The 24912-nt window shown below is 40.6% G+C and overlaps 1 protein-coding gene across 1 annotated transcript in view; it reads right to left on the bottom strand.

Moving 5' to 3' along the window:
- Positions 1–24912, bottom strand: part of exoc5 (exocyst complex component 5) — a 67434-nt gene that overhangs the window by 38208 nt on the left and 4314 nt on the right. Inside the window, exons 2-3 of the mRNA XM_048600116.1 lie at positions 12530–12624; positions 9523–9679 (exon numbers count right to left, since the gene is read on the bottom strand). Coding sequence (XP_048456073.1) covers positions 9523–9679; positions 12530–12624 — 252 coding nt within the window. The remainder of the gene's footprint in view (positions 1–9522; positions 9680–12529; positions 12625–24912) is intronic.

The following is a 24912-nucleotide window of genomic DNA, read 5'->3' on the forward strand; positions in this document are numbered from 1 at the left end:
TGAGTTCAAAGGGAAAATCTTCATTACTGTCCTAAACCATTACTGAAGATGGATTGAAGTCAATCACCTGCATAATGTTGTGGCAGAGGATGCACTCAAGAGAATCTAATTCACGCATGGGATTCTGGGTGTTGTACCATCAGACTGTGGTTCACTGTTTGCAAATAAGTAGTTGAAGAAATTTACAAGTGAATCCAATATATTTAGGAGTTTACCTCATTACTTTCAAGCAAATGGAGAAGTTGAGCAAGGAGTAGAGACAATAGAAGCATCGCTGAAGAAAACAAAGATTGAATCTTGCTCTTAAGTTCCCAATCTACATTAATAAGAATGAATTATCAGAGTTATTAATGAACAGGAAATTAATACAACTGCCATCCGTGAATCTGATGATTAAGCAGAGAAAGCTCAAAAGGAAGCACAGATCTCACTTCAACTGTGAAGAAAATACATAGATGAAACACTAAGTAGAAAGTTCTTGCAGAAAATTCCAGGGACTCCAATCATACTAGATGGAGGCTAGACCCAAAATCACAACAAAACACCAATCGCACTGAGATTTCTCAGACAGCAAACCAGGAAGCAAAATGCATTAATATTCCTTTTTTTGGTTAATTGGACAAATAAGTACCTGTTTCATAAATATTATAAACTGAAATATCAAACTGTTACAAATATGTTAAAAAGAAACCATCTTAAGATAGCTAACAGTTTTTTTTTCCTCTCCTGATAAGCAATTTAGTTTCAAGTTCACTGGGAAAACAAAAGAACTGTACGCCCTTCATGCTCAGTCGGAACTTACATTGCCATTATCTACTCAGTAGACATCAACTTGCTTCCCAGTTTAAATTTCTAATACTTCAGTTGCATTGCAATTCACATTCAGTGCGTAAAAGTCCCAATTATCTCCCTGATAACAAATATTCCACTTCCCAACCTCCTCCTCTACTTGTATGGTTTTCCCTTTCTGCTCACAAAAACATTGAGTGTTCAATTGCTGGAAACACTCAAAATCAGGAAGCATCAATGAGTTAATGTTTCAGTTGTGGACCATTCAACAGAACTGGCATTTTGCATGTCGTTCCCTACTGAAAATAGGGAATTGACAAGAAAAGATTGTTGATCTTCAAGAATCAAACAACACGGGGAGCAAGCAAGTAAGTGAAACTGAGGCAGAAGATCAGTCGCAATTATACTAAATAGAGGAGAAGGCTTGATGGGCCACATGATCTACTCCTGCTCCTTTTTCTTTGTTGTTAACTAACATGAAATAGAGCGAGAACTCTGATAAATATGACTTAACTGCTTCAGCATAAAAGTTAGATGGAGATGCAGCACCAAAACAAGTCATTTGACCGAACTCGTCTATAGTGGGAGATAGTAAGAACTGCCGATGCTGGAGTCGGAGATAACACCGTGTAGAGCTGGAGGAACACAGCAGGCCAGGCAGCATCAGAGAAGCAGGAAAGCTGACATTTCGGGTCAGGACCCTCCTTCAGAAATGGGGGAGGGGAAGGGTGCTCTGAAATAAATAGAGGGGAGGGGCGGTGATAGCAGGTAGATAGTGGAACAGAAGACGGACAGGTCTAGGAGGCAGGGATGAAGCTAGTAAAGGCGAGTGTTGGTAGGCAGTGGTGGGGATTGGTCAGTGAGGTGGGAGGAGCGGATAGGTGGAGGGAGAGCCTATAGTGGCATTATTGTAGTAGCAATGTTATAGCAAGAGACATCTTGACAGATAAACAAGTAGGCAGGGAACAGAGGGATACAGACCACAGAGGCAAAAATTTTAGTTTGGACAAACGTCATGTGTCAGCACATGTTTGTGGGCTGAAAGACCTGTTCCTGTGCAATGCTGTTCATTGTACAAGCCTCTTCTCACACGTCTTCATCTAATTCTATCAACAATATCTTTCACTTCTTTCCTTTCTAAGATTATACATTTCAATAATAAAATACAACGTGAAAAGTGTATCCAACTGTAAAAAAGCACAAATGGAAAAATAGGTGTCAAGGCACACACAGTTTTTACCGTTGTCTGTGTTTGGAAACATTAATATCAACCAAATTTAACAGCTTTCTGTAAATCTGTACTGAAAAACATGATGCATCGAGCATTTTATATTAATTGCATGCTCAACAGCAGGCATCTGAAATCCTTGGTTTGAACTACCATCAAAAATCCATGCTTTCTATTTTCAAATTAAACTTATGTTCTGCTGCAGAACTCTACAGATTTGGCGAAGATTACAATGTAATGCATTATGGTTTATATTTTTTAAATATGTAAGGAAGAGAGACCATAAAGTTGAATGTTCAATCTGCTTAGGTTTGCTGTATGGTCTGCACTTTTCATGAATATATTTTCACACTACAGAACATGCTTACTGGTTAACTGATTCGGGTTGGTTTAGCCAACTGAACAAGTTACTAAGGAAATTTGCCAATTACAACTACAACCCTAGACTTAATCCTGGAGTTGCACCTAGTTGAAACCAGGCCTGTCCATTCTCAACAATACGCATTCTTTTATGATTAGTGCAAAAATGTCCTTAAGCTTTAACCACCCAAATGAAAAACCTTTAAAGATCATAACCTTTATAAAATTACTTTTGAGTTTATACATTGAAGTGGCTACAAGAGCAGGTCATTGAAGTGTGGGGGTGACAGAGGCAATTGAGAGTTCAAATACATAATTCTGTGAAACCACAGAGAGAAAAAAAGTTAAAAAAGTGTTTTGCTCATTGAGGAACAGAGCTAAAAGGCAATGATTTGTACATGGTCATATTTAGCATGCTATGTACAATTTTGAGAGCTATTTCTATTCACTGGCGTGATGTAAGCACTGCTGGCTGGCCAGAATGTATTGCCTGCCCTAGTTGGTGATGGGGGTAAGCTGCCTTCTTGCACGACTGCAGTGCATGTGCTGTAGATAGACCCACAATGTCCTTATAGGGAGGGAATTCCAGGATTTCCATCCCATAGCAGTGAAGGAACAGTGCTATATTTCCAAGTCAGGATGGCGAGTCTCTTGGAAGGGAACTTGCAGGTGATGGTGCTCCCATGCATCTGCTGCCCTTGTGCTTCTAGATAGAAGTGGTTGTAGGTTTGGAAGTTGCTGTCTGAGGATCTTTGATGAATTTCTGCAATGCACTTTGTAGATAGTAGCAGTGGGTACTGAGCGTCAGTGGTGGAGGCAGCAGATGCTTGTGAATGTAGTGCCAATCAAGCAGGCTGCTTTATCCTGGATGGTGTCAAGCTTCTTGAGTGTTGTTGAAGCTGCACTCATCCAGGCAAGTGGGGAGTATTCTATAGCACTCCTGACTTGGGCCTAGTGTATGGTGGACACGCTTTGGGGAGTCACGAAGCAAGTTACTCGCCGCAGTATTCCTAGCCTCTGATCTGCTCTTGTAGCCACTATGATTATGTGACAAGTCCAGTTGAGTTTCTGGTCAATGATAACCCCAAAGATATTGATAGTCAGGGAATCAGTGATGGCATCGCCATTGAATGTCAAAGGCCATCCATTATATTGTCTCTTATTGGAGATAGTTATTGTTTGGTATTTGTGTGGCATGAATGTGATTTGCCACTTATGAACCCAAGCCTGGATATTGTCTGGAACCTGTTGCACTTGAACATGGGCTGCTTCAGTATCTGAAGAGTTGTGAATGGTGCTGAACATTGCACAATCATCGGCAAATACCTCCACTTCTGACCTTATGATGGAGGGAAGGTCATTGATGAAGCAGCTGAAGGTAGTTGGGCCTAGGACACTACCCTGAAGGCATCTTGCAGAGATACCCAGGAGCGGAGGTGACTGACCAACAACGCTCCTGTCTTCCCATGTGTCAGGTATGACTCCAAAGCAGTAGAGGGTTTGCCCCCTGATTCCCATTGATTCCAGTTTTGCTAGGGCACCTTTATGCCACAGTCTACTGAATCTGGCCTTGATGTCAAGGGTTGTCACTTGCAGCTCATCTCTGGAATTCAGCTGTTTTGTCTATGTTTGAAATAAAGCTGCACTGTGGTCAGGAGCGGAACCCAAACTGTGCATCACTGAGCAGGTTATTGCTAAGCAGGTACTACCTAATAGCACCTTCAATCACTTTACGGATGTTTGAGAGTAGACAGGTGGAGCAGTAATTGCCCTGCTGGGTGTTTACAGGACACACTTGGGGCAATTTTCCACATTGTCCGATAGATGCAAATATTTTAACTGTACTGAAAGAGCTTGGATAAGGGAGCAGCAAGTTCTGGTGCTCAAGTCTTCAGTACTAATGCCGGAACATTGTCAGGGCCCATAGCCTTTGCGGTATCCACTGCTTCCAACTGGTTCTTGATATCAAGTGCAGTGAAGCAAATTGAAGACAACTCCTTTCTGCAATGCTGGGGACCACTGGAGGTGTCCAAATGGATTATCCACTTGACACTTCTGGCTGAATATTGCTGCAAGTGCTTCAACCTTATCTTATCTTTCGCACTATTGTGTTGGGCTGTATCACCGCTGAGAATGGGAATATTTGTTGAGCCTCCTGTTCCAATGAATTGTTTAACTGTCCACCAGCATTCAGGACTGGATGTGGTAGAACTGCAGAGTTTAGATCGTTCTATCACTTACTGCTTATGCTGTTTGGCATGTATTGTAGCTGCAACAAGATGACACTTCATTTTTAGTATGTGGGTGCTGCTCCTGGCATAGCCTCCTGCACTCTCCATTGAACCATAGTTGATCCCCTGGCTTGATGGTAATGGTTGAGTGGGGGATATGCCAGGCAATGAGTTTATAGATTGTGCTAGAGTTCAATTCTGCAGCTGTTGATGGCCCAGAGTGCCTCATGGATGCCCAGTCTCGAGTTGCTAGATCTGTTCAAAGTCTGCCCCATTTAGCACGGTGATACTGTCACACAAGATGGAGGGTATTCTCAATGTGAAGGCGGGACTTCGTCTCCATATGGGCTGTACGGTGTTCACACTTACCGCTACTGTCATGGGCAAATGCGCCTGCAGATTGATAAGGATGAAGTCAAGTATGTTCTTCCCTCTTGTTGGTTCCCTTACCACCTGCCGCAGACTCTTTCTAGCAGCTACGTCCTTCAAGATGCTGAGGCTGTTTTGGTGATGGACAGCAAAAACCCTTACCAAGGGTATATTTTGTATCCTCGCTACCCTCGGTATTTCCTCCAAGTGTTGTTCAACATGGAGGAAAACTGATTCGTCAGCTGAGGGAATACGGTATGTGGCAATCAGCAGGAGATTTCTTTGCCTATGTTTAAACTGAAGATATGAGATTTCATGGGTCCCAGAGTCAATGTTGAGGACTCCCATGTCAACTCCCTCCCAACAGTATACCATTATGCCACACCCTGCTAGGTCTGTTCTGCCAATGGGACAGGATACGTCTTAGGACATTTTAAGGTATGACCAAGTTAGGCTGTTGCTTGACTAGTCTGTCAGGCAGCTCTCCCAACTTTGGCACTAGTCCTAGATGTTAGTAAGGAGGACTGTGCAGAGTTGACAGAACTGTTTTTGCCATTGTCTTTTCTGGTGCCAAGAGGTCCAGCCGGTTTTATTTGTTTGTTGAGACTTGGTAGCGGCTGATACAAACGGGTGGCTTGCTAGGCCATTTCGGATGGCAGTTTAGAGTCAACTACACTGCCTTGATTTTGGAGTCACACGTAGGCCAGACCAGATGAAGATGGCAGATTTCCTTCCCTGAAGGACATTAGTGAGCCAGATGGGTTTTCTGACAATCGACAGTAGTTTCATGATCATCAGCAGATTCATAATTCCAGATTTTTTTTATTCAAATTCAAATTCTACCATCTGCTGTGGCAGGATTCAAACCTGGGTCCCCAGAGCATTAGCTGAGTTCCTAGATTAATAGTCGAGCGATAATACACTTGGCCATCACCATCCCTGTGGAAAGGCCACACAATTAAGAGCATAGGTTCACCAGAATGGTGTCAGGAAATTTGCCATAAGAGATGAGATACAAGAACAATTGCACTTGTGTAAAGAAGCTTAAAAGTTTAAGGCAGCTTTTCTTAAAAGTTTTTAAAATCATAAATCTTTATAAAGTCCTCGGGCAAGGATGATTTCCTTTGGTTGATGAGTCAGTGGGAAGAAATCAATTAAAAATGTCATTAAAATATTGAAGATGGATTATTACAAATTTATGAGCACAATTACTGGAGCATGGGTTGCTCTGCAGCAGGGAGTAGTTGAAGCAGAGACTATTGAATTCATTAAGGGAAAACAGATAAAGCAGAAAACAGGTATATAATTTGGTTGCTCAACAAAGTGCTGGCACAGACATGATGGGTCAAAAATCCCTGCATTTTAACTGCTACAAAGATGAAGATTGAATAAACTATGAATACCAAACTGAGGTTGTAGATCTTTCACCTTTATAAAAGCTAATGTCACAATTCTGTCAATACATTCCTTGCAAAGCGTGTTCAATTTCAACTAATATGTTCATTTTCAAAAAAACCATCTTCCTTTTACATCAGTCTAAACAGAAAAGCTTCTGTAGTGAACTATAGCATAATAATTGGTATATGTAAGTATAATAATGTAAGGACAGTGTCTTTTTATTTTTGTGTTTTGAAAAACTGTGGACTGAAATGAGAAAAAAAGAAGTTTCCAACAAAAAGAAAATCAACGTTTGAAAGAATGGCTGCAGTTTTGAAAGCAATAAGCCCAATACCCATGGCAGGCATTGTAAACAACTGTTTGAACAAGCAGTTTTCAGACTGCAGACGATCACTCCAAGAGTATGTACTGAGGCAGCTCTTAGAGGCAACAAGAAGTCAATTGATCTGCAGACGAGCAACTAATGAGAGACCTTCTGCTTTTCAAAAATTGAAATGGTTTCCCAGGTAGCTGAGTAACTTGGAGCTAAAAACATAGAAAAAGAAGTATGCAGATCTCTTCCCAGCCCAGAAGCTGCCTGGTCTCTGCATTCAAAACTTAGTTTAAAGCTAAAGAAAACCAGTTACCTTTCCTATCAGCTGTGATTTTTGAACGAATAAATCAGGCATTTTCCAAGTGAATCAGTTACTTCTTACAAACCAGTAGAAGGATGAAGAGAAACATCTCTAAAACAAGCAGTCTAGCCAACTGCAAAATGACCATCCTAACATTAAAACTAGGAAGCAAAGACCCCACCTCTAACTCTCCACATTTTCTACCTCTGTAATTAATCTACTTGACAAGCAATAGGCTTATAATGCAGCCACATATAACGATTAGTTGCAAATCCTTCCAACATATAAGGAGGAAATAAGAAACAGTGATATTCCTGGTCAGCCAGTAGATAGAAAGGAAGACGGAGTCTCTAGTATCATTATCTAAAGCTCATTATCCAAAGCTCTAGATTATGATATGCATTTGATCAAGTACATATCATCAGCACAACGACGCACTGAGTGATCTGTAACACCACCACCACCACCAGTGGCTTCAGAGCAGGCAGATCAACGGTGGACAAGATCTCATCCTTAAGTCAGTTTCAAGGTTGGGAAGAACACCAAATTATGATTGCAGTTTACTATTCTGGATCTCTTAGAAGCATATGACACTAGAAACAATATTATACCCCTACGAGATACCAGAGAAAACTGGTGATCCACCAACGTTCTCAGATTCATCCAACCTCTCCATGATTAGGTTTCCAGCATTATTCAGCAATTATACCATGTCAGTCTGTTTCATGATCAAGAATGGAGTGCAACAGTGCAACTTGGCCCCTAAACTGTTGTATATCCTTTTTATCTGTTCTTCTAAACTACACTTTCCCTACCAACATCAAAGCAATGTACTTCCAGACATGATCAGATGGGAAACTCCTCAACTTATCAAGGATGAAAACCAACCCAAAAGCACATCATGCCCTGATCAGACAATTCCTGATGGCAACAACATGGTGACATAAGTTACAAGCAGCAATTCACTCAGTTCACCATATATTCAGAAGTTCCAAAGCAGATGCAAGTTCAGCAAAAAAGGTGTCAGCGATCATCACACACCACCGACAAGGGACAATTCCTTGTGTGGTACCTGTGGCAGATTTCACCATCCTAGAATCGACTTGTTCGATTATCAAAAGTGCAGGTGACACCATTTAATCTCAACAAATGAGGTTACAATCCCAACATTTTCCTCTTATGTCAAATGATACATTTCCATTGTTTAAGAAATATAAAATTAGAGTGGAGTCACTTACCATTTGTCTAGGATTTTAATACTGTTCAGTATAACGGAACTATAAACTTCTCTTCCACTTCTAACGGATTCCTGCACATTGCTGGCACTGTACCTTTATAGCTTTTCGTTAGCAGTTAATAAACAACCACGCCCCCCATGACAATCAATGGCATTACCATCACTGAATCCCCTATACTGAAGAACCTGGGTGCTACCATTGACAGAAATTGATCAGAAAAAACCTTACAAATACAGTGACTGGGAATTCTTGGGTAAATAACTGAGCTCGACTCCCCAATATCTGTCCACATTTACAAGGCACAAGTCAGGAATGTAGTGGAATACACCCCATCTGCCTGGATAGGTGCAACTCCAAGAGTACTCTAGAAGCTCAACACTATCCAGGACAAAGCCATTTGCTCAATCAGCACACCATTCACCATCTCTAACACCAATGGATATTGACAACAGTGAGTACCACGTACAAGATGCACCAAGGCTCCTTCAAAAGGACTTTCCAAACCCATGACTTCTATCTAGAAGGACACAGGCACCATGGGAATATAACCACCTACAAGTTTCCTTCCAAGCCACACATTATCCTGAATTGAAACTGTGTTGTGCCATTTCTTCACTGTCATTGGGTTAAAGCCCTGGGGCACGCTTTCCAAAAGCACAGTGTATGTACGTGCACCACGTGGACTGCAGTGGTTCAAGAAGGCAGCTCTCCATCACTTTCTTCAGGTCAATAAATGGTGGCATGGTTAACAATGCCAGCATCCAGTGTAGGAAATAAACAAACATTGTCACCATTTACAAGAATCTTCCAAGCTATCTAATAGTTCGATGATTATTGCATCGCATGCTTTTGTTACAATTACCTTGACAGCAGTGGCATCAGGTACTAGGTATACTATTTAGATTGATGGGTATGGTGTTGAAACTAGACAAAAATGCATTATGGCAATCAATGTGGCTACTCTGTAAAAGAGACCACTAGATTTAAATCTTATAAATCATGACTGTATCAAATGAAGGTGTTACAATAAAGACAATGCTGCATACAATTACTTTCCTACATAAATTCAATAAACAAGAATTTAAAACTGGAAACAAAGGAAATTGGTCATTGCAATTGCACAGTTGGTGGCAAAGCTTGCTGTATTCAACAAATATATTTCAGATACAAATGCAGTGATTTTCTTTGTGAAAAGTACAAGTTTTAAAATCAAAATCACTTTCAGCCTGGTTGGTCGAAATGCACTGTACTTTAAAATACAGCATTTTCAATCCAACACAAAATTCCAATGATACTCTACCAACCTGGTTACTTTTCTGTAATTCTTGAACCTTTCTGGCAAACTCCTTGGCTTCCTTCTGGCATTGTTGCTCCAGTTTTTCCACTCTCCTTTGAATGCGTTCATCCAACATCTTCAGCTCCTCAATGTGATTGACAAATTCTTCCAAAAGCCTATTGCATAAAAGTATATTCATCCAATGTTAAATACCAGTTTTCAACCACCATATTAACAATCACTGCTTCTTCCACATTTTAACAACCTTACTGTGGATAAATGTAACGACATTGTGGCCTTGACTGTAGATTGGCTCAAGAGTGGCAAAACAGCACTGCATCCCTCACAACTACCCTGCCTGGCTAGATTAGCCATGACCTGCCTCAACTAAATGACAGCAGTGGCAGTTAGCCAATATCACTACATCAAACACCTGTCTCCCCACTACTACAACTCACTCTTTACTATTCTCCAAACTGCATCCAAATCTCCCTCACTATCTGCTAGATAATGTCCCTCATTTTCTCCTTGAACTTCTGTTATATACCCTCCAGCTGAATTCAGTTTACTAAAATCAAAAGTAACGTTTTCTGCAATTACGACATGGAACTTTTTCCCTCCTTGACCAGTGTGTCAGTGTTTGCATAGTCATTTAGACCATTCTGCTCTAACATCACTGTTCTATCTTGGTCAGTGGGGTTTTCCACTCTTTAATCAACATTACGCTCAGTGGTTAGCACTGTTGCCTCACAGCGCCAGGTACTCAGGTTCGATTCCAGCTTTGGGCGACTGTCTGTGTGGAGTTTGCACATTCTCTCCATGTCTGCATGGGTTTCCTCCCACAGTCCAAAGATGTGCAGGCTAGATGCATTGGCTATGCTAAATTGTCCATAGTATTCCGGGATGTGTAGATTAGGTGGGTTATAGGGGGATGGGTCTAGGTCTGGGCGGGATGCTCTGAGGGTCGGTGTGGACTTGTTGGGCCAAAGGGCCTGTCTCCACACTGTAGGGATTCTATATATCTATATTATTTACCCACTCATTGCCCTACCCATACAGTCACCTCTGGAATTTCTCAAGTTTCTATCCTTGATCCACTCCTCTCACTTTCAGGTCAGTTTGTAGCAAGGCTATCCAAGGTTATTCAGCCAGCTTCCAAATCTACCCTGATAACACCCAGCATGACCTCTATAGGACCCACACTGCCTGTGCTGTCAAACTGCATACCCAAAAGAGAACTTCAAGTGAACTACAATTTGTTTCAGTTAAACTCTCACAAAACCGAAGCCGTTATTACACCTTGCCACAATCTCCATACATTTTGCCAATGGTTCCATCCCTTTCCCTCACCTGTCTCACACATCTGGAATTAAATTGTTTGAAAACTTTACATTTATTCATTTCCAAACTGAGTTTTCCTGTCTCTAGAAGTTTATTACAAGAGCACTCCCTACACCTTTACCAGAGTTGGCCTCCACTTCGCTTTAGTTCAGCCAGCCACAGACTCAATTATTTTAGATGATCTCATCACTAGCCTCCCATCCCCACCATACTGCACAAACTTTATTTCATCTAAAAATCTTCCGACTGTATCAAACACTTCAAATCCTGCTCACGGATCACTCCTACCCTTGCTGAACTACATTTCCTCACCATCAACTTAAAATTCTTACATTTTGCTGTTTTCTCATGGCCTTATCCCCCTCTAACTTCCTTTAGCTCTACAACTCTTCAAAAATCCATCTTTCAGATACTGGCTATTCTGCATCCTTTCCCACCGTGGCTTTGTCTCATCCTACTAGTCCCTATACTTTAAAAATTCCATCCATGAAGTCTTTTTCCAACAGTATTATTCTCAAAGAACTAACCAAGAACAGACCTCTTTGATTACTACTTATTCAGCTTCTTTTCTGTCCTGGCTTACCAACAGTAATCTCCTTGTCAGCCTATCCCTTTCATATCTCTCTCTCTCTCTCTCTCTCTCTGGGCTTCACCGCCACTTATTTGGTCACTACCTCCTCCTCTTTCCATTCTGCACCATCCCCCCCAACCCCACTCCACCTTGACCATAAATACTACATTTTCCAAGCTGCTAACAGTTCTGACGAAGTGTCACCAGACTCATGTGTTTATCCAGTGATTTGTTTTGTTGGATTTTCTCTTTTTTGGAGATGGCCACCGTCTAGCTTTAGTGACATGCATGTCACTTGGCACTCACCAGTCCAAGCCTGAATGTTATTCACATCTTGCTGCTCAAGTATCAAAGGAGTTCCCAATGGTGAACACTGTACAATCATTAGCAAACATCCACACTTCTGACCTTCTAATAGAGGCAATGTTATTGATAATGTAGCTGAAGCTGGTGAGATATAGAACACTGTGGCAGCAGTTCCTCAGCGTCGTATCCTGAGACTAAAATGATTAGTCTCCAAACACCAGAACCATCTTCCACTATGCGAGGTATGGCTCCAACCAACAGAACGTCTGTCCCTCCAATTCTCAGCGACTTCAATTTTGCTAGCACCACTTGACGTCACCAGTTGAATGCTGCCTTGATGTCAGGAACTGCTTCTAATGCATTTACATCCTTTCTTAAATAAGGAGATCAAAAACGTACACAATATTCTAGACATGGTGTCACTAATGTTCTATATAACTGCAGCGAAACACTTAGTTTTATATTCCATTCTCCTTAAAATAAAAAAAATTCCATTCCCAAAAACAATAATTTAAAACACAACTACCCTCCCAGACTGCATATTATACATACACATATTTGAATACCAGATGGCATATAACGGTATCAAAACCACTAGCTTATCAAATACTCTGATGTCTTCCAGTTTGTCGTTGCATAATCTAAAACTAGCTACTTCATGAACCAGGATCAAAAGCATCCATTAGATTAGAACAGTATTCATAACACACAGATTTCTCTATTACTCAAACTACAGCACACAAAGGAAGTGCACCATTCCTGAAATAGTTTATGAGTTGAACTGACAACTTCCATTAATAGACAGCACCTTTTCGGATCAAAGGCTTCTGCACCACCTTTGGAACCGCCACCTGGTGTCCTCCATGCTAAACGTTCAATGTACTCATCAACGTCAAAAGGTTCCTGGAAAGAAAATAACTCTGTAACAAAACAATTTTGAAGAGTCAAGTACATCTAATTTACATTAATAAAAATAACTGCACAACTGATTAGGATAAATTGGACATTCAATAAAAAGTTTTAGGGCAAAACATTCAGTGAACTTCCATACCAGCAAATATTGATACTTTGATGTTTGTTTCCTATTAATGCAATATTATCAGCCGAACAAGGAGGTTACTTCCACAGAGGTCAATGAATAATGTTCTTCTTACACAAAAGTAGCCTAAATTTATATTGCCTTTGTTGGGGTAACATATCCCAAGGTGCTTCACAGGGGTGCTATTAAACAAAATTTGGCCCTAAACTACATAAGCCAAGTGCAGATGACCAAAAGTCATGTCAAAGCTAGGTATTAAGAAGCATATTAAAAAAGAGGGGGTCCAAGATACAAAGTGTATAGGCCAGGAATTTCAGAGCTAAAATATACACTCAATTTTGGGTAGGTAAATGCAAGTTACTTGTATTCAATAGCGGTGCAGGTGAAAATGTCTGTTTTCATGATTTTAGATAAATTATTTGGGTTCTTCTGACATAGGCATGGCATGAAATTGCCATAGTGATTGCTGTTTCACATTCATCACTTCACCCGAGTATAAGCATGTATATTTTGTACATCAAGGTTATTTTGCACTTTCATTTAAGTTTAACATACAAGCAAAAAAGGAATAATTAACGGCAGCAAATGTAATTTTGCACTAGTCTTCATGCTGTTGCTGCAGCATCTGAATATTACGAGGACAAAATAAATATAAATTATTTTTAAAATGACAATTTATAACTCTGGGCCAAATTTCACTGATTGCGTAATTTTTATGCTTGTACAAAAATTCACTGCAATTTCTAACCACTTCAAATCTTGCTCTCTGAAACCTTTCACAGAGAAGTGCTCAAGTGGCATTGCTATCTCAAGTTTCTCCACTCACTCACTCTAACCTACACCCATTCTCTCAGGCACATACCAACCTAGCATAGCATTGAAACCCTGTTGACAAGATGGATGCTGCAGTTCGCTGACCCAAAATTTACCCAGCACAGGCTGAATGCCAACTCTCTACTTCCCCACCCTGGACCATGACTTGCTGTTCAGTGATGGAGTCATCATTTTAGAGATTTTTTTTAACATTACCTACTCTGAAGATCTTTGCTTCACAGCCTCCAACCTCACTCCCGAGCCCTGATCCCATCACTTTCCCAAACACCACAAGGAGGACTGCCCTGACAGACCTATTGTTTCTGTCCTTGTCCCACAAAACAAATTTTCCTTTCTTGACTGTCTGTTCATTCTTCTCCATCCAGCTTTTGCCTAATTCCACATTTACATATGGCTCTTCTGATGCCCTCTGCTATTTGAACAGTTTTCCAATTTCCCTAACTGTCACTCTCTCACCGTGACATCAAATCACTGGCATAGTTATTGCCCAATAAGACAGTCTGAAAGTCCTCTGCTTTTTCTAAGTACACACATTCATCCAATCACTATCATCACCCAACTTTGCCAAGGTGGACTTGTCCTCACTTTGATTAAATTCTATTTATCTCCAGGCACTTTCTCCAAATACTTTGTACTGTTTTGAGAACATGCATGGGTTACAGGCATGCCTGTATTTTTAATTGGCTATGTGGTATATCTTCTGTTCCAGAACCACTCAGGTCCCCACCTCATCTCAGTTTCCGATGAGTTTTTTCCAATTACCATCCCCTTTTACTTTGTACTCTCTATCTTTTCAGCATTTAGTCTCTCCTGCCTATCACAGATCTTTAACTCTTGTTTCCACTGCTCCATTCCCTGCCTGTGTATATGCATTGGTCACGTCATCATTAACTTGCCCCTTCTGGTGATGCTGACAAGTCTCTCTCAAAAGATGCAGCTCAAGCTATGAATTTTCTTCCCAGTATTTTGCATTTGTCTGTCTGCCTATGCACAAACCAATTTTTGTGTTTAGTAGTTGGAGTAAATTAAGAATTTTATCCTTATTCAATAGAATTATTAAATAACAAACCCAGCACTAAAAACAGCAACAGTTCCTTCCTTCAAAAGTGCAATTAAATTCATGTAGAAAGAAAGTGCAAAAGATTTCAAAACTGTCAGAAATTAGTCAGCCTAGCTTGATCTAGTAAGGTTTAGTTTATGCCACTGGCTAAAACTTGAGCACACAAAGTTATTAGTGCATAAGTCAAGGCTAAGGAGTAAATTGGCAACTTTTCGATAAGACTGTGAATAGAAGAAAATTCTCTATCTTCCATGGATGATATTAAAAATTATTTGGTCATCATCCTGGCTTTTTTCCCCCCTAGGAGATAGCTGGAATGGAAGTGCTTTCACTAAACAAGTCATCAGATTCAATTTTGAAAAATTGTCAGGATGAGAGTTGGATGCGAAGCATCACTATAAATCACTGCAGTCCTTCTGTGACAGAGGAGTTGCAAGTCATTCTAATGCGGTACTCAACCTATAAATTATATAGTTAGTGACGAACTGTCACAATAGACCTTAACATTAAATCACAGAGGCAATCATATTTCTGGCAATATATTCAAAAGACCCCCATTCAAAAGGAGAAAAATTAGCAAATGGTAAAGGCAAATTACTGAAAACTGCAAAATAGTCGGCAAACTATTTCAACTATCCCGGGACTAAATTCAATGTGGAACACATAGAGGATACAAGTTAATTTGTTAAATATATTTTAGGAGAAACTTATTAGCCAGTACTCAACAAAACCAAATACTGAGGGCAGTATTAAACAGCAGTACCACATTCTGAACTTCAGGTTTAGGGAATGAAATTTAAAAGATGGAAGTGCCATCACAGGCAGAGCATTTTAGTGATAGCAATCATTATTTTATGAGCTTTAAAATGGTTATGAAAAACCATAACAAGAGAACAAAGGTAAGATTGGGTAAAGGCAAATTTTACAAATCAGGCATTGGATGTGGCAAACAAAAGAACAAAAAGGGAAGTACAGCACAGGAACAGGCCCTTCAGCCCTCCAAGCCTGTGCCGATCATCATGCCCTAACTAATCTAAGAAGCAAACCTTTTGTCCTTTTCGGTCTGTATCTCTATTCCCTCCTTATTTACACAACTATCCTGGTGCTACTTAAATGTCACCAATGTGCCTGCTTCCACCACCTCTGGCAGTGCGTAACAGGCTCCTAGAACTCCATGTGAAAAACTTCCTTCGCACATCTCCCTCAAGCTTTTCGCCGTCGCACCTTGAACTTCAGCCCTGGGAAAAAGCCTCCGACTATCCACCCTGTCTATGCCTCTCAGTTTTGTAGACCTCTATCAGGTCTCCTCTCAGCCGCTGTCTTTCCAGTGAAAACAATCCTAATCTTTTTAATCTTTCCTCATTGCCAATGCCCTTGAGACCGGGCAACATCCTGGTGAACCTTCTCTGCACTCTCTCCAAAGCTTCTACATCCTTCTGGTAGTGTGGTGACTAAAACTACACACAGTACTCCAAATGCAGCCTAACAACGGTTTTATATAGCTGCAACATGGGGGGTTTGCCAACTCTTGTACTCCATGTGCCAGCCAATGAAGGCAAGCATGCCATATGCCTTCTGAATCACCTTGGCCACCTAGGTTGCCCCTTTTAGGGAACTGTGGACCTACACACCCTGATCCGTCTGAATGTTAATGTTCTTAAGGGTTCTGCCATTTACAGTATAATTCACACCTAAATTCGATCCTCCAAAATGCATCACCTCGCATTTGTCTGGATTAAACTCCATCTGCCACTTCTGTGCCCAAGTCGCCAATCTTTTTCCTGTTGTATCCTTTTACAATCGTTGGCACTATCAGCAACTCCAATCTTCATGTCATCTGCAAATTTGCTAATCAGACCATCCGCATTTTCTTCCAGATCATTTAAATATATTACAAACAGAGGACCTAAGGCTGATCCCTGTGGAACACCAATAGTTACCGGTCTCCATTCTGAAAAACACTCTTCCTCCGTTAACCTCAGTCTTCTACGAAGTGGATTGAAAACAAACAGAGTTGAAGATAAATAAGTTTGACATCTGTCAAAGGTGTTTAGGGAAGAGATAAAGATGGTATAGAACAAATGCGTGCTCATTAAGAAACAGTGGAGAAATCTTGATCATAACAATACTGCCCACTCCTCCATCTTATCAGATGTCAAAGTAGGATAAAGCAAAAAAAAAAGTTTGTTAGATGCCAAGAGCTCCATACCGCAGAAAGGAGAGGGGTATATACAGAGCAGGGATGAAAATTAAAAGGAAATTAGGATGTAAAGAGAGGGCATGAAAAAATATTATTAAGCAAAAATCAAGGGACAACCAAATATTCTTCTTCTGTGCATAAAGAGCAAGTACAATTTGAGACCCAAATGGTAACCTGACTATGGAGTCCCAAAACATGGGCCTGTTCTTAATGGATATTCTAGTACTGTTTTCACAAAAGAGTGTAACAATATAGGTTTTATAGTTAAGGAGCATCGGATAGGATAAACATATTGAGGAGGATAAATTAAGCAATTCAATATCCTGGAAAATGGATAACCAACGGGCCCAGATTACGCACAACACCGGCCAAGAAAAGCAAGAGATGAAATAGTAAAGGTCTGACTATCACTTTCTAATCCACTGGCTAAAGCCTTGATGTCCAAAGATCAAAAAACTGCTAATATTGTCACTGTTTAAAGAGGGAGGAGAGAATAACCAAAGTATTTACAGGTCAATCAGTGTGGGCAAATTATTTTAAAGAAATTAGAAAGGCATGGAATGATCAAGGACAGTCAGTATGGATTCTTCAACTGAATGGTCTTGACAAGGTGGACATGGAATGGATTTTAATCCTGCAGGCAAGTCCAGAATTAAAATTTGGAGATACCCAAATAAGACAGAGATGGGGATTTTATTTTTCTTTCAGTGTGTGGAGGCACTTTGGAACACTGCCACAAAATGCAGCGGAGGTGATATCACTCAATATTTTTTAAAAGATGGAGAGAGATTTGTTCCCTTGCCTAACAAGAATCTAAGGTTATTGGGGATACATTGGGAATGTGGAATTCAAACACAGATAAAACAGTCTTGACCGTACTAAATTACAGAGTCGACTCAAAAGGATGAGCAGCCTACTTCTGCTCCTAAAAGGTTTACTTGTATGTCACAGGTGGTCTCGGCTGACTAACTTTATCAATTTTTGAAAGTAGGTTAATGAAGATGATGCACGTGATGCCATCTCTGTGGACTTTTGAAAGGATTTCGGAAAGGTTTCACATTGACAGATTAAATAGAAAACTGAAAGTTCATTGAATCTGACTGAAAATGGCAGGTCATATCCAAAAATGACTCAGTGCAGGAAAAAAAGTACAATTTTGATAGGTATTTTTGTAACTGGAAGGCTTCTTTCAGACTGGCACAGTAATAGTCCTCCATTGATTACGTCAAAGATCAATTCTTTAGATTCGTGTTTTCGTGGATGGGATTAAGAAGTTGGAAGATAGTACAAAAATTGACCTTGCCATTTACAGCAAGAAAGCTGTAGATTGCAGAAAGGTATTAACAGATCGGTCAACTGGGTAGAAAAGTGCCTTCATTCTGCAGAAATGTCCACTGGAGTACTACCAGTTGTTTGGAGGGTGGCAAATGTTATTCCCTTGCTCAAGAAAGAGAATAGGGATAATCCTGGAAATTACAGACCAGTCAGTTTTACTTCTGTGGTGGGCAAATTATTGGACAGGGGATTCCAAGCGATAGTATTTATGATTATTTGGAAAAGCACAGTTTGATTAGAAATAGTCAGCATGGCTTCGAGGGGGGCAGGTCATGCCTTACAAGCCTTATTGAATTCTTTAAGGATGTGACAAAACACATTTGATGAAGGTCGAGCAGTGGATGTGGTGTATTTGAATTTTAGCAAGGTGTTTGATAAGGTTCCCCATGAAAGGCTCATTCTGAAATTAAAGAGGCATAGGATTCAGGAAAGATTTGATTGAGATGTACAAAAAAATGCAGAAGGACCCAGATAGGATGGTAAAAATATGCCTGTTAGCAGAGAGATCAATAATCAGGATTTTAAATTTAAAGTAACTATTTGAAAGATTAGAGGGAATCAAAGCAATATTTCAAAGAATGGCAGGCATCTGAAACTCTGTCTGAAAAAGGATGGTAAAAGCAGAAACACTATTCATATCTAAAAATGCTTAGAAACCTGTTCAAACTCCTCTAATTTACCGGGTTATGGACGAACAGTTGAACAGTGGAAGTAGACTGGTTTATTTTTTTTTTTTAAAACTAGCCAAGTTAGAATAGTCCAGATAGCCTCTTTGCGACCTCAGTGTTTCCTTATTTTGTGCAATGATGCTGCACAGCTCAGTCCATCATTGTAATAGCTCTTCAAAAAGAACTAACCCATTAGACCATAACCCACAACATTCTTCCAAGATGAGATTTTGTTTGGGAAATGGCAGAGAATATCTGCTCAACTTTAATTTTAATATCGTTTCTTCCAACCATATCCACCCAGTATATTGCATCTAAGATTGCATACAGGAAGTCACTTCCCCCCCCCCACCCCCCTCAATTTCAACTATTGAACCAGTCAATACCAGAAACAACACCGGCCTTGGATTAATTTATTCAAATTTATTCAATTTATCCTGCCAATGAAGAAAGAGATAATCCCCAATGATGGAGGATTAAAAAAAAACACAAGCTGGGAACGGAAGGCACAAGCTTAAATCTTAGCTTCCCATGAGACCACTTGTTGAACAGTCTAATGTCTCACCATAAGAATGGATCTAACCATTTGCCTTTGACATTCAGTTGCATTACCACTGCTGAATCACCCACTATTAACATGTTGCAGATCTTAACCAGACCAGCCACATGAATTCTGTGGCTAAAAGAACAGGTGAAAGGTTGGGAATCCTACAGCAAGTAACTCTCGCCTTGATGAGCAAAACTTGCGCAGCATCTACAAGGCACAAATCAGGAATGCTCTCAACATGGCTGGATGAGTTCATCTGAGGCGATCGGTTTCACTCCAATGCAATGGATTCTACTAACTACGCCTCACGCAAGGCAGGTGGTGCTTAATGGCTCAGGCAGAGATAGTGTTTGGAAATTTCCTTACTCCCTGCAATGCCTCAATAATACCTCGGCATGCTCCTGACAAAATCCCAAAATTCTCCATATTAGTCATTCACAAGCTAGGATCCTCCTTGAATCATGAGGATGTTTGGTCTCTACAGGGGGCTTTGAGGACATCCCTAACATGTTTCCACTGTACTTCTGGGAGTATCTAGCCATGACCAAGTTCCAAATTGAACAGAATAAAAACTGAAACAACTGCAGATGCTGTAACAGAAACAAATACAGAAATTTCTGGAAAAGCTAAGCAGGTCTGGCAACACCTGTGAAGAGAAATCAGAGTTAATATTTTGGGTCGAGTGACACTTAGAACTCTGAGGAAGGGTCAATCGACCCAAAACATTAATTCTGATTTCTCTCCACAGATGCTGCCAGACCTGTTGAGCTTTTCCAGCAATTTCTGTTTTGTTCTAAACTGAACAGTTGCTTCAGAATCTAGTGTCAGGCACATGAATGTTGTGCCCTATCCAATGGAGCTAATTTTGGATGATTAGTGCCTGTATACTGGATAGATTGGTTTGGGTGAGGACACTGTCGTTGGACAATCTTCCTTCAAGTTTGAAGGAGCAATGACAATACTTCTTCATTGCTTTGAGGTGTCTGTTACAGGTTGTCCCAGTCTCTGATGCGGTGCAGGGGTTACTACTGCCCAGCAAAACATCACCTTAGTCTCCGATTTATCTGCAAGTAATCTTTTTCTCACTTGTCTGAAAACTAAAATGGAACACTGGAGAGGATGAAGAATTTTGTCATCTATAACTACTTTTATAGAGATCCATCCCAAGATACAGACAACATGCCCTGAAAAAGTGTGCAGCTCCAACAACACTCAAGAAGCTCAACAACATCCAGGTCAAAGTGGCCTGCTTGATTGGCACTCTATCCACTAATCACTCATTCCATTTGCCATCAGTGCATAGTGGGAGCAGTACATGCCATATACAAGATGTACTTCAGCAAACTGCCATGCCTCCAGAAACAGCACTTTCCAAACCCTTGGCCACAACTATCTTCAAGGCCAAAGATAGCAGATACATGGAAACACTACCACCAAACTCTCTTTGAAGCCACACACTATCCTGACTTGAAACAAAATTGCTGTTTCTTCACTGTCACTACAAATTCCTTGAGATCCCATTTTAACAGCAATATGGATCTATTTACACCAGATGAGCTATAGTGGTTCAGTAGATAGCAGATTGTGATCTTCTCAAGTGATACTAGGGATGGGCAACAAATGTTAGACTTGCCAAGAATGTTCATATTCCATGAAAAACTAAATGGCGTACAAAACAAAGCAGTACTGAGACCAAGTTGAAAGTGTCAAGTTTAAAGCAAGAATAGAGGAACAGAAGTAGAAAGGGAGGATAAAACAAATAGGAACTCCATGGTATGAAGCCAGCAGTGACAAAATGACAAAAGGATAATGCTACAGGGGAAAATGGGGGATAGAAGTAGAGAAACAAAAGACATGTCAAAAGGAACCGTAAATGGGATTACTGACAGCTGTCATCCAAAAGCCAAAACACATTGGTCCAGAAGCTAGAAAGTTTCAAAATGAAATATAAAATTCTACCACTTGCTTGTGTCAACCTCATTGCGCATGGATAGCTGAGGACAAAGTGGTTCGTTTCGGACTGGAGCTGCGAATTAGAATGACAGGCAACAAGATGTTTGAGCCTCAATCTTGTTAACCGAACGTTGTTCTACAAAGTGAACACCCAATTTGCATGTAGTTTCCTCAATGTGGAGGAGACCAAATCATAAACAGCAAATACAGTGTATTTAAATTGAAAGAAATATAAGTAAGCCGTTGTTTTATTTGGAAGAATGTAAGAACCTTGCAATAGAGAGAAGGGAGAACATAAAAGGGCAGGTGTTGTGTATTAATTGAATCAATTGACGTGAAGTACATGTAGATGGAGTGAACCATGTCTTGCAGGGGGAAAGATGACAAGGGACTATGCAAACAGCAATAAAGCAACACCTCAATTAACGGTCAGGTGATCCTACCTCGGAACTGAAGGAGCTCTGAAGTTCAGTTCTGAAGAAGGGTCACCTGAACCAAAACGCTAACATTGATTTCTCACTACAGACGCTGCCAAATCAGTTGAGCTTTTCCATCAATTTCTGTTTTTGTTTCTGATTACCTCATAATTCTTTGGCAAAGCAGCTAGAGTGTCACTAAGCTGGCTATTTGCTACCTGGCACATTGTAGGTCCTTAAACAAATCTCCTGCTCGGCCTGCTGTGTTCATGCAGCTCTGCACCTTGTAATCACAAGGTGGTGATGGCCATGGATATGGTATACGTACTATGGCGTGAATGGCAGGCACTAAACTGCTTCAGTGATTGAACATTACATAAGAAAGTAAGTCTGTCTTTATAAGTCACATTCGGACACAATAGTTGAGTAAGTCTGGATCAGGGCACAATTTTATGAGAGCTTTTCTTGACGGATACATTTTTCACTTTCCTTATTTCAACAATTAGGCAATGCAATCACGTACTAACAATGCTTTGAGTATTTGTCATACAGTAGACAGCATGGAAACAGACCCTTTGGTCCAACTTGTCCATGCCAACCGGGTTTCTCAAACTCAACTAGCCCCATTTGCCTTGTTTGGCCCATTTCCCTCTAAAACTTTTCTATTCATGTACTTGTCCAAATGTATTTCACATGTTGCAACTGTACCTGCATTATCAGGTCCTCTGGCAGATCATTTCATATATGCACCACCCTCTGTGGGAAAAAGTTGTCCCTCAGAACATTTTAAAATCTTTGCCCTCTCACCTTAAAACTATGCCCTGTAGTTTTGAATTCCCCTGCACTAGGGAAAAGACCTTTGCTATTTATGTCCCTTATCTATGTCCCTCATGATTTTATAAGCCTATATAAGATTAAACCTCAACTCCAGGGAGAAGAGTCCCAGCCTAACCAGCCCTCCCCTTATAACTCAAACCCTCTAGTACCAGTAACATCCTTGCAAATCTTTCCTGCACCCTTTACAATTGAATAATATCCTTTCTATAGCAGACCGACCAGAATTGTACACAGTACTCCAAGGGTGTACAACCGCAATGATGTTTGGACTCAAAAAAATTCAATATCCTCAATAACCATCAACCCTCCATTAAATTTAAAAATCACAACACACATGGAAAACATCAATTTCCTCAGCACCACAGTATTTAAATTGGCACAAGAATGCAGACATAAGCAATAAAAACCTGACACTTCCACACCAAAAAGCCTTCACTTTAAAAACACTTGCCACAGATGAGTTACATCAAATGCCTGTCCATCACATGCACAAAGCTGGAAGATTTTAACCAATTAGTTACTACCCCATTCAAAGCTTCTCTGATCTCAATTTCAGATCTAAATTTACCATTTTACACCTTGTTCATTATAAATACACCTACTGCATTTTTCTGGAGATATTAGCTCCTGAACACACAGCTACAAATTAGAGAATCCACATTCATTCGCAAGTAAAGGTAAATTTGCCATAGTCTTACTAGCCCATAGGGCTGCTCACTCATTAGAGAAAGATACAACTAGTGGTGGTTTTTAACCGGAGGTCACCACTCCTCAAGCGACAGCCAAGACCTTCACGGTAACTGAATGTTTTTGTTGACAATTTTAAAACACCCCATCCCCCTTACAATCTCCCTGCAAGCACCCCAGCCCACTCGCAGACTCCAACTGGCCCTGGCCCTTTCACACGCTCCACTTCACTCCCGATCTCTTCCCTTGTCTCAACTCCCCACAAAAAAATAATAAATTTGGTCCACTCAGCCATCTTCATCCAATCATAGCTTATTTCTTTTCCAGGTTTCTCTTCCAAGGATCCATACTGAGACCTCTGCTGTTTGTGATATATATAAATGACTTGGATGAAAGTGTAGATGGGTGGTTTAGTAAGTTTGCAGGTGATACGAAGGTCAGTGGAGTTGTGGATAGTACAGAAGGTTGTCAAAGGATATAGCAGGATATAGATCAGTTGCAGATGAGTGCAGAAATGGCAGATGGAGTTTAATCCGGGCGAATGTAAGGTGCTGCACTTTCGGAGATCAAATGTTAAGGAAAAGTATACAGTTAATGGCAGGACCCTGAACAGCATTGACGTACAGAGGGATCTTGAGATTCTAGTCCATTGGTCCCTGCAAGTGGCCACTCAAATAGCCTGGGTGATAAAAAAAAGGCATGTGGCATGCTTGCCTTTATTGGTCAGGGCATTGAGTATGAGTGAGGATGTCATGTTGCAGCTTTACAAGATTTTGGTTAGGCCTCACTTAGAGTATTGCATTCAATTCTGGTTGCCACATTACAGAAAGGATGTGGAAGCTTTGGAAAGGGTGCAGAAGAGGTTCATACCTGGATTAGAGGGTATGAGTAATAAGGAGAGGCTAGAAAATCTGCTGTTGTTTTCTCTGCAGCAGCAAAGACTGAGGGGAGACTTGATAGACGTCTATAAAATAATGACATGCATAGATATGGTTGATGATCAGGATCTTCTTCCCCAGAGATGAAATGTCCAAAACTAGGGCGACATGAATTTAGGCAAGGGTGGGGGGAGTTCAAAGGAGATGTGAGGGACAAGTTTTTCTTTAAACAGTGAGAGTGGTAGGAGTCTGGAATATGCTGCCAGGGGTAGTGGTGGAGACAGATACAATAGGGGCATTTAAGGGACTTTTAGATAAGCGCACAAATATGCAAGGAATGGAGGGATATGGACCAAGGGTAGGCAGAAAGGATCAGTTTAATTTGGCATCATGTTCGGCACAATGTCAAGGGCCAAAGGGCCCGTTTCTGTGCTGTACAGTTCTATGTTTAATACTGATGGATGTACGAGTGAAGCACCCTGTGACCGGGAATGTGCGAAAGATGGTTTTCTGAATCAGTACATTGATAAACCAACTGGAAGACAGGCCATCCTAAATTAGGTATTGTGTAGTGAATGAGAAATAATTGGCAATCTAGCTGGGTGAGGCCTCTCGGGGGAAAAGTGACCATAATATGATAGAGTGTGACATAGTTAATACTGACACTAGGGCCCTGAATGTAAATAGAAGAACCTGTGATCGTTTGATGCATGATCTAGCTGTGATCAATTTGGGAA

The sequence above is a fragment of the Rhincodon typus genome, chromosome 8 (assembly GCF_021869965.1).
Source record: "Rhincodon typus isolate 14 chromosome 8, sRhiTyp1.1, whole genome shotgun sequence".
In the NCBI taxonomy this organism is placed as follows: domain Eukaryota; kingdom Metazoa; phylum Chordata; class Chondrichthyes; order Orectolobiformes; family Rhincodontidae; genus Rhincodon; species Rhincodon typus.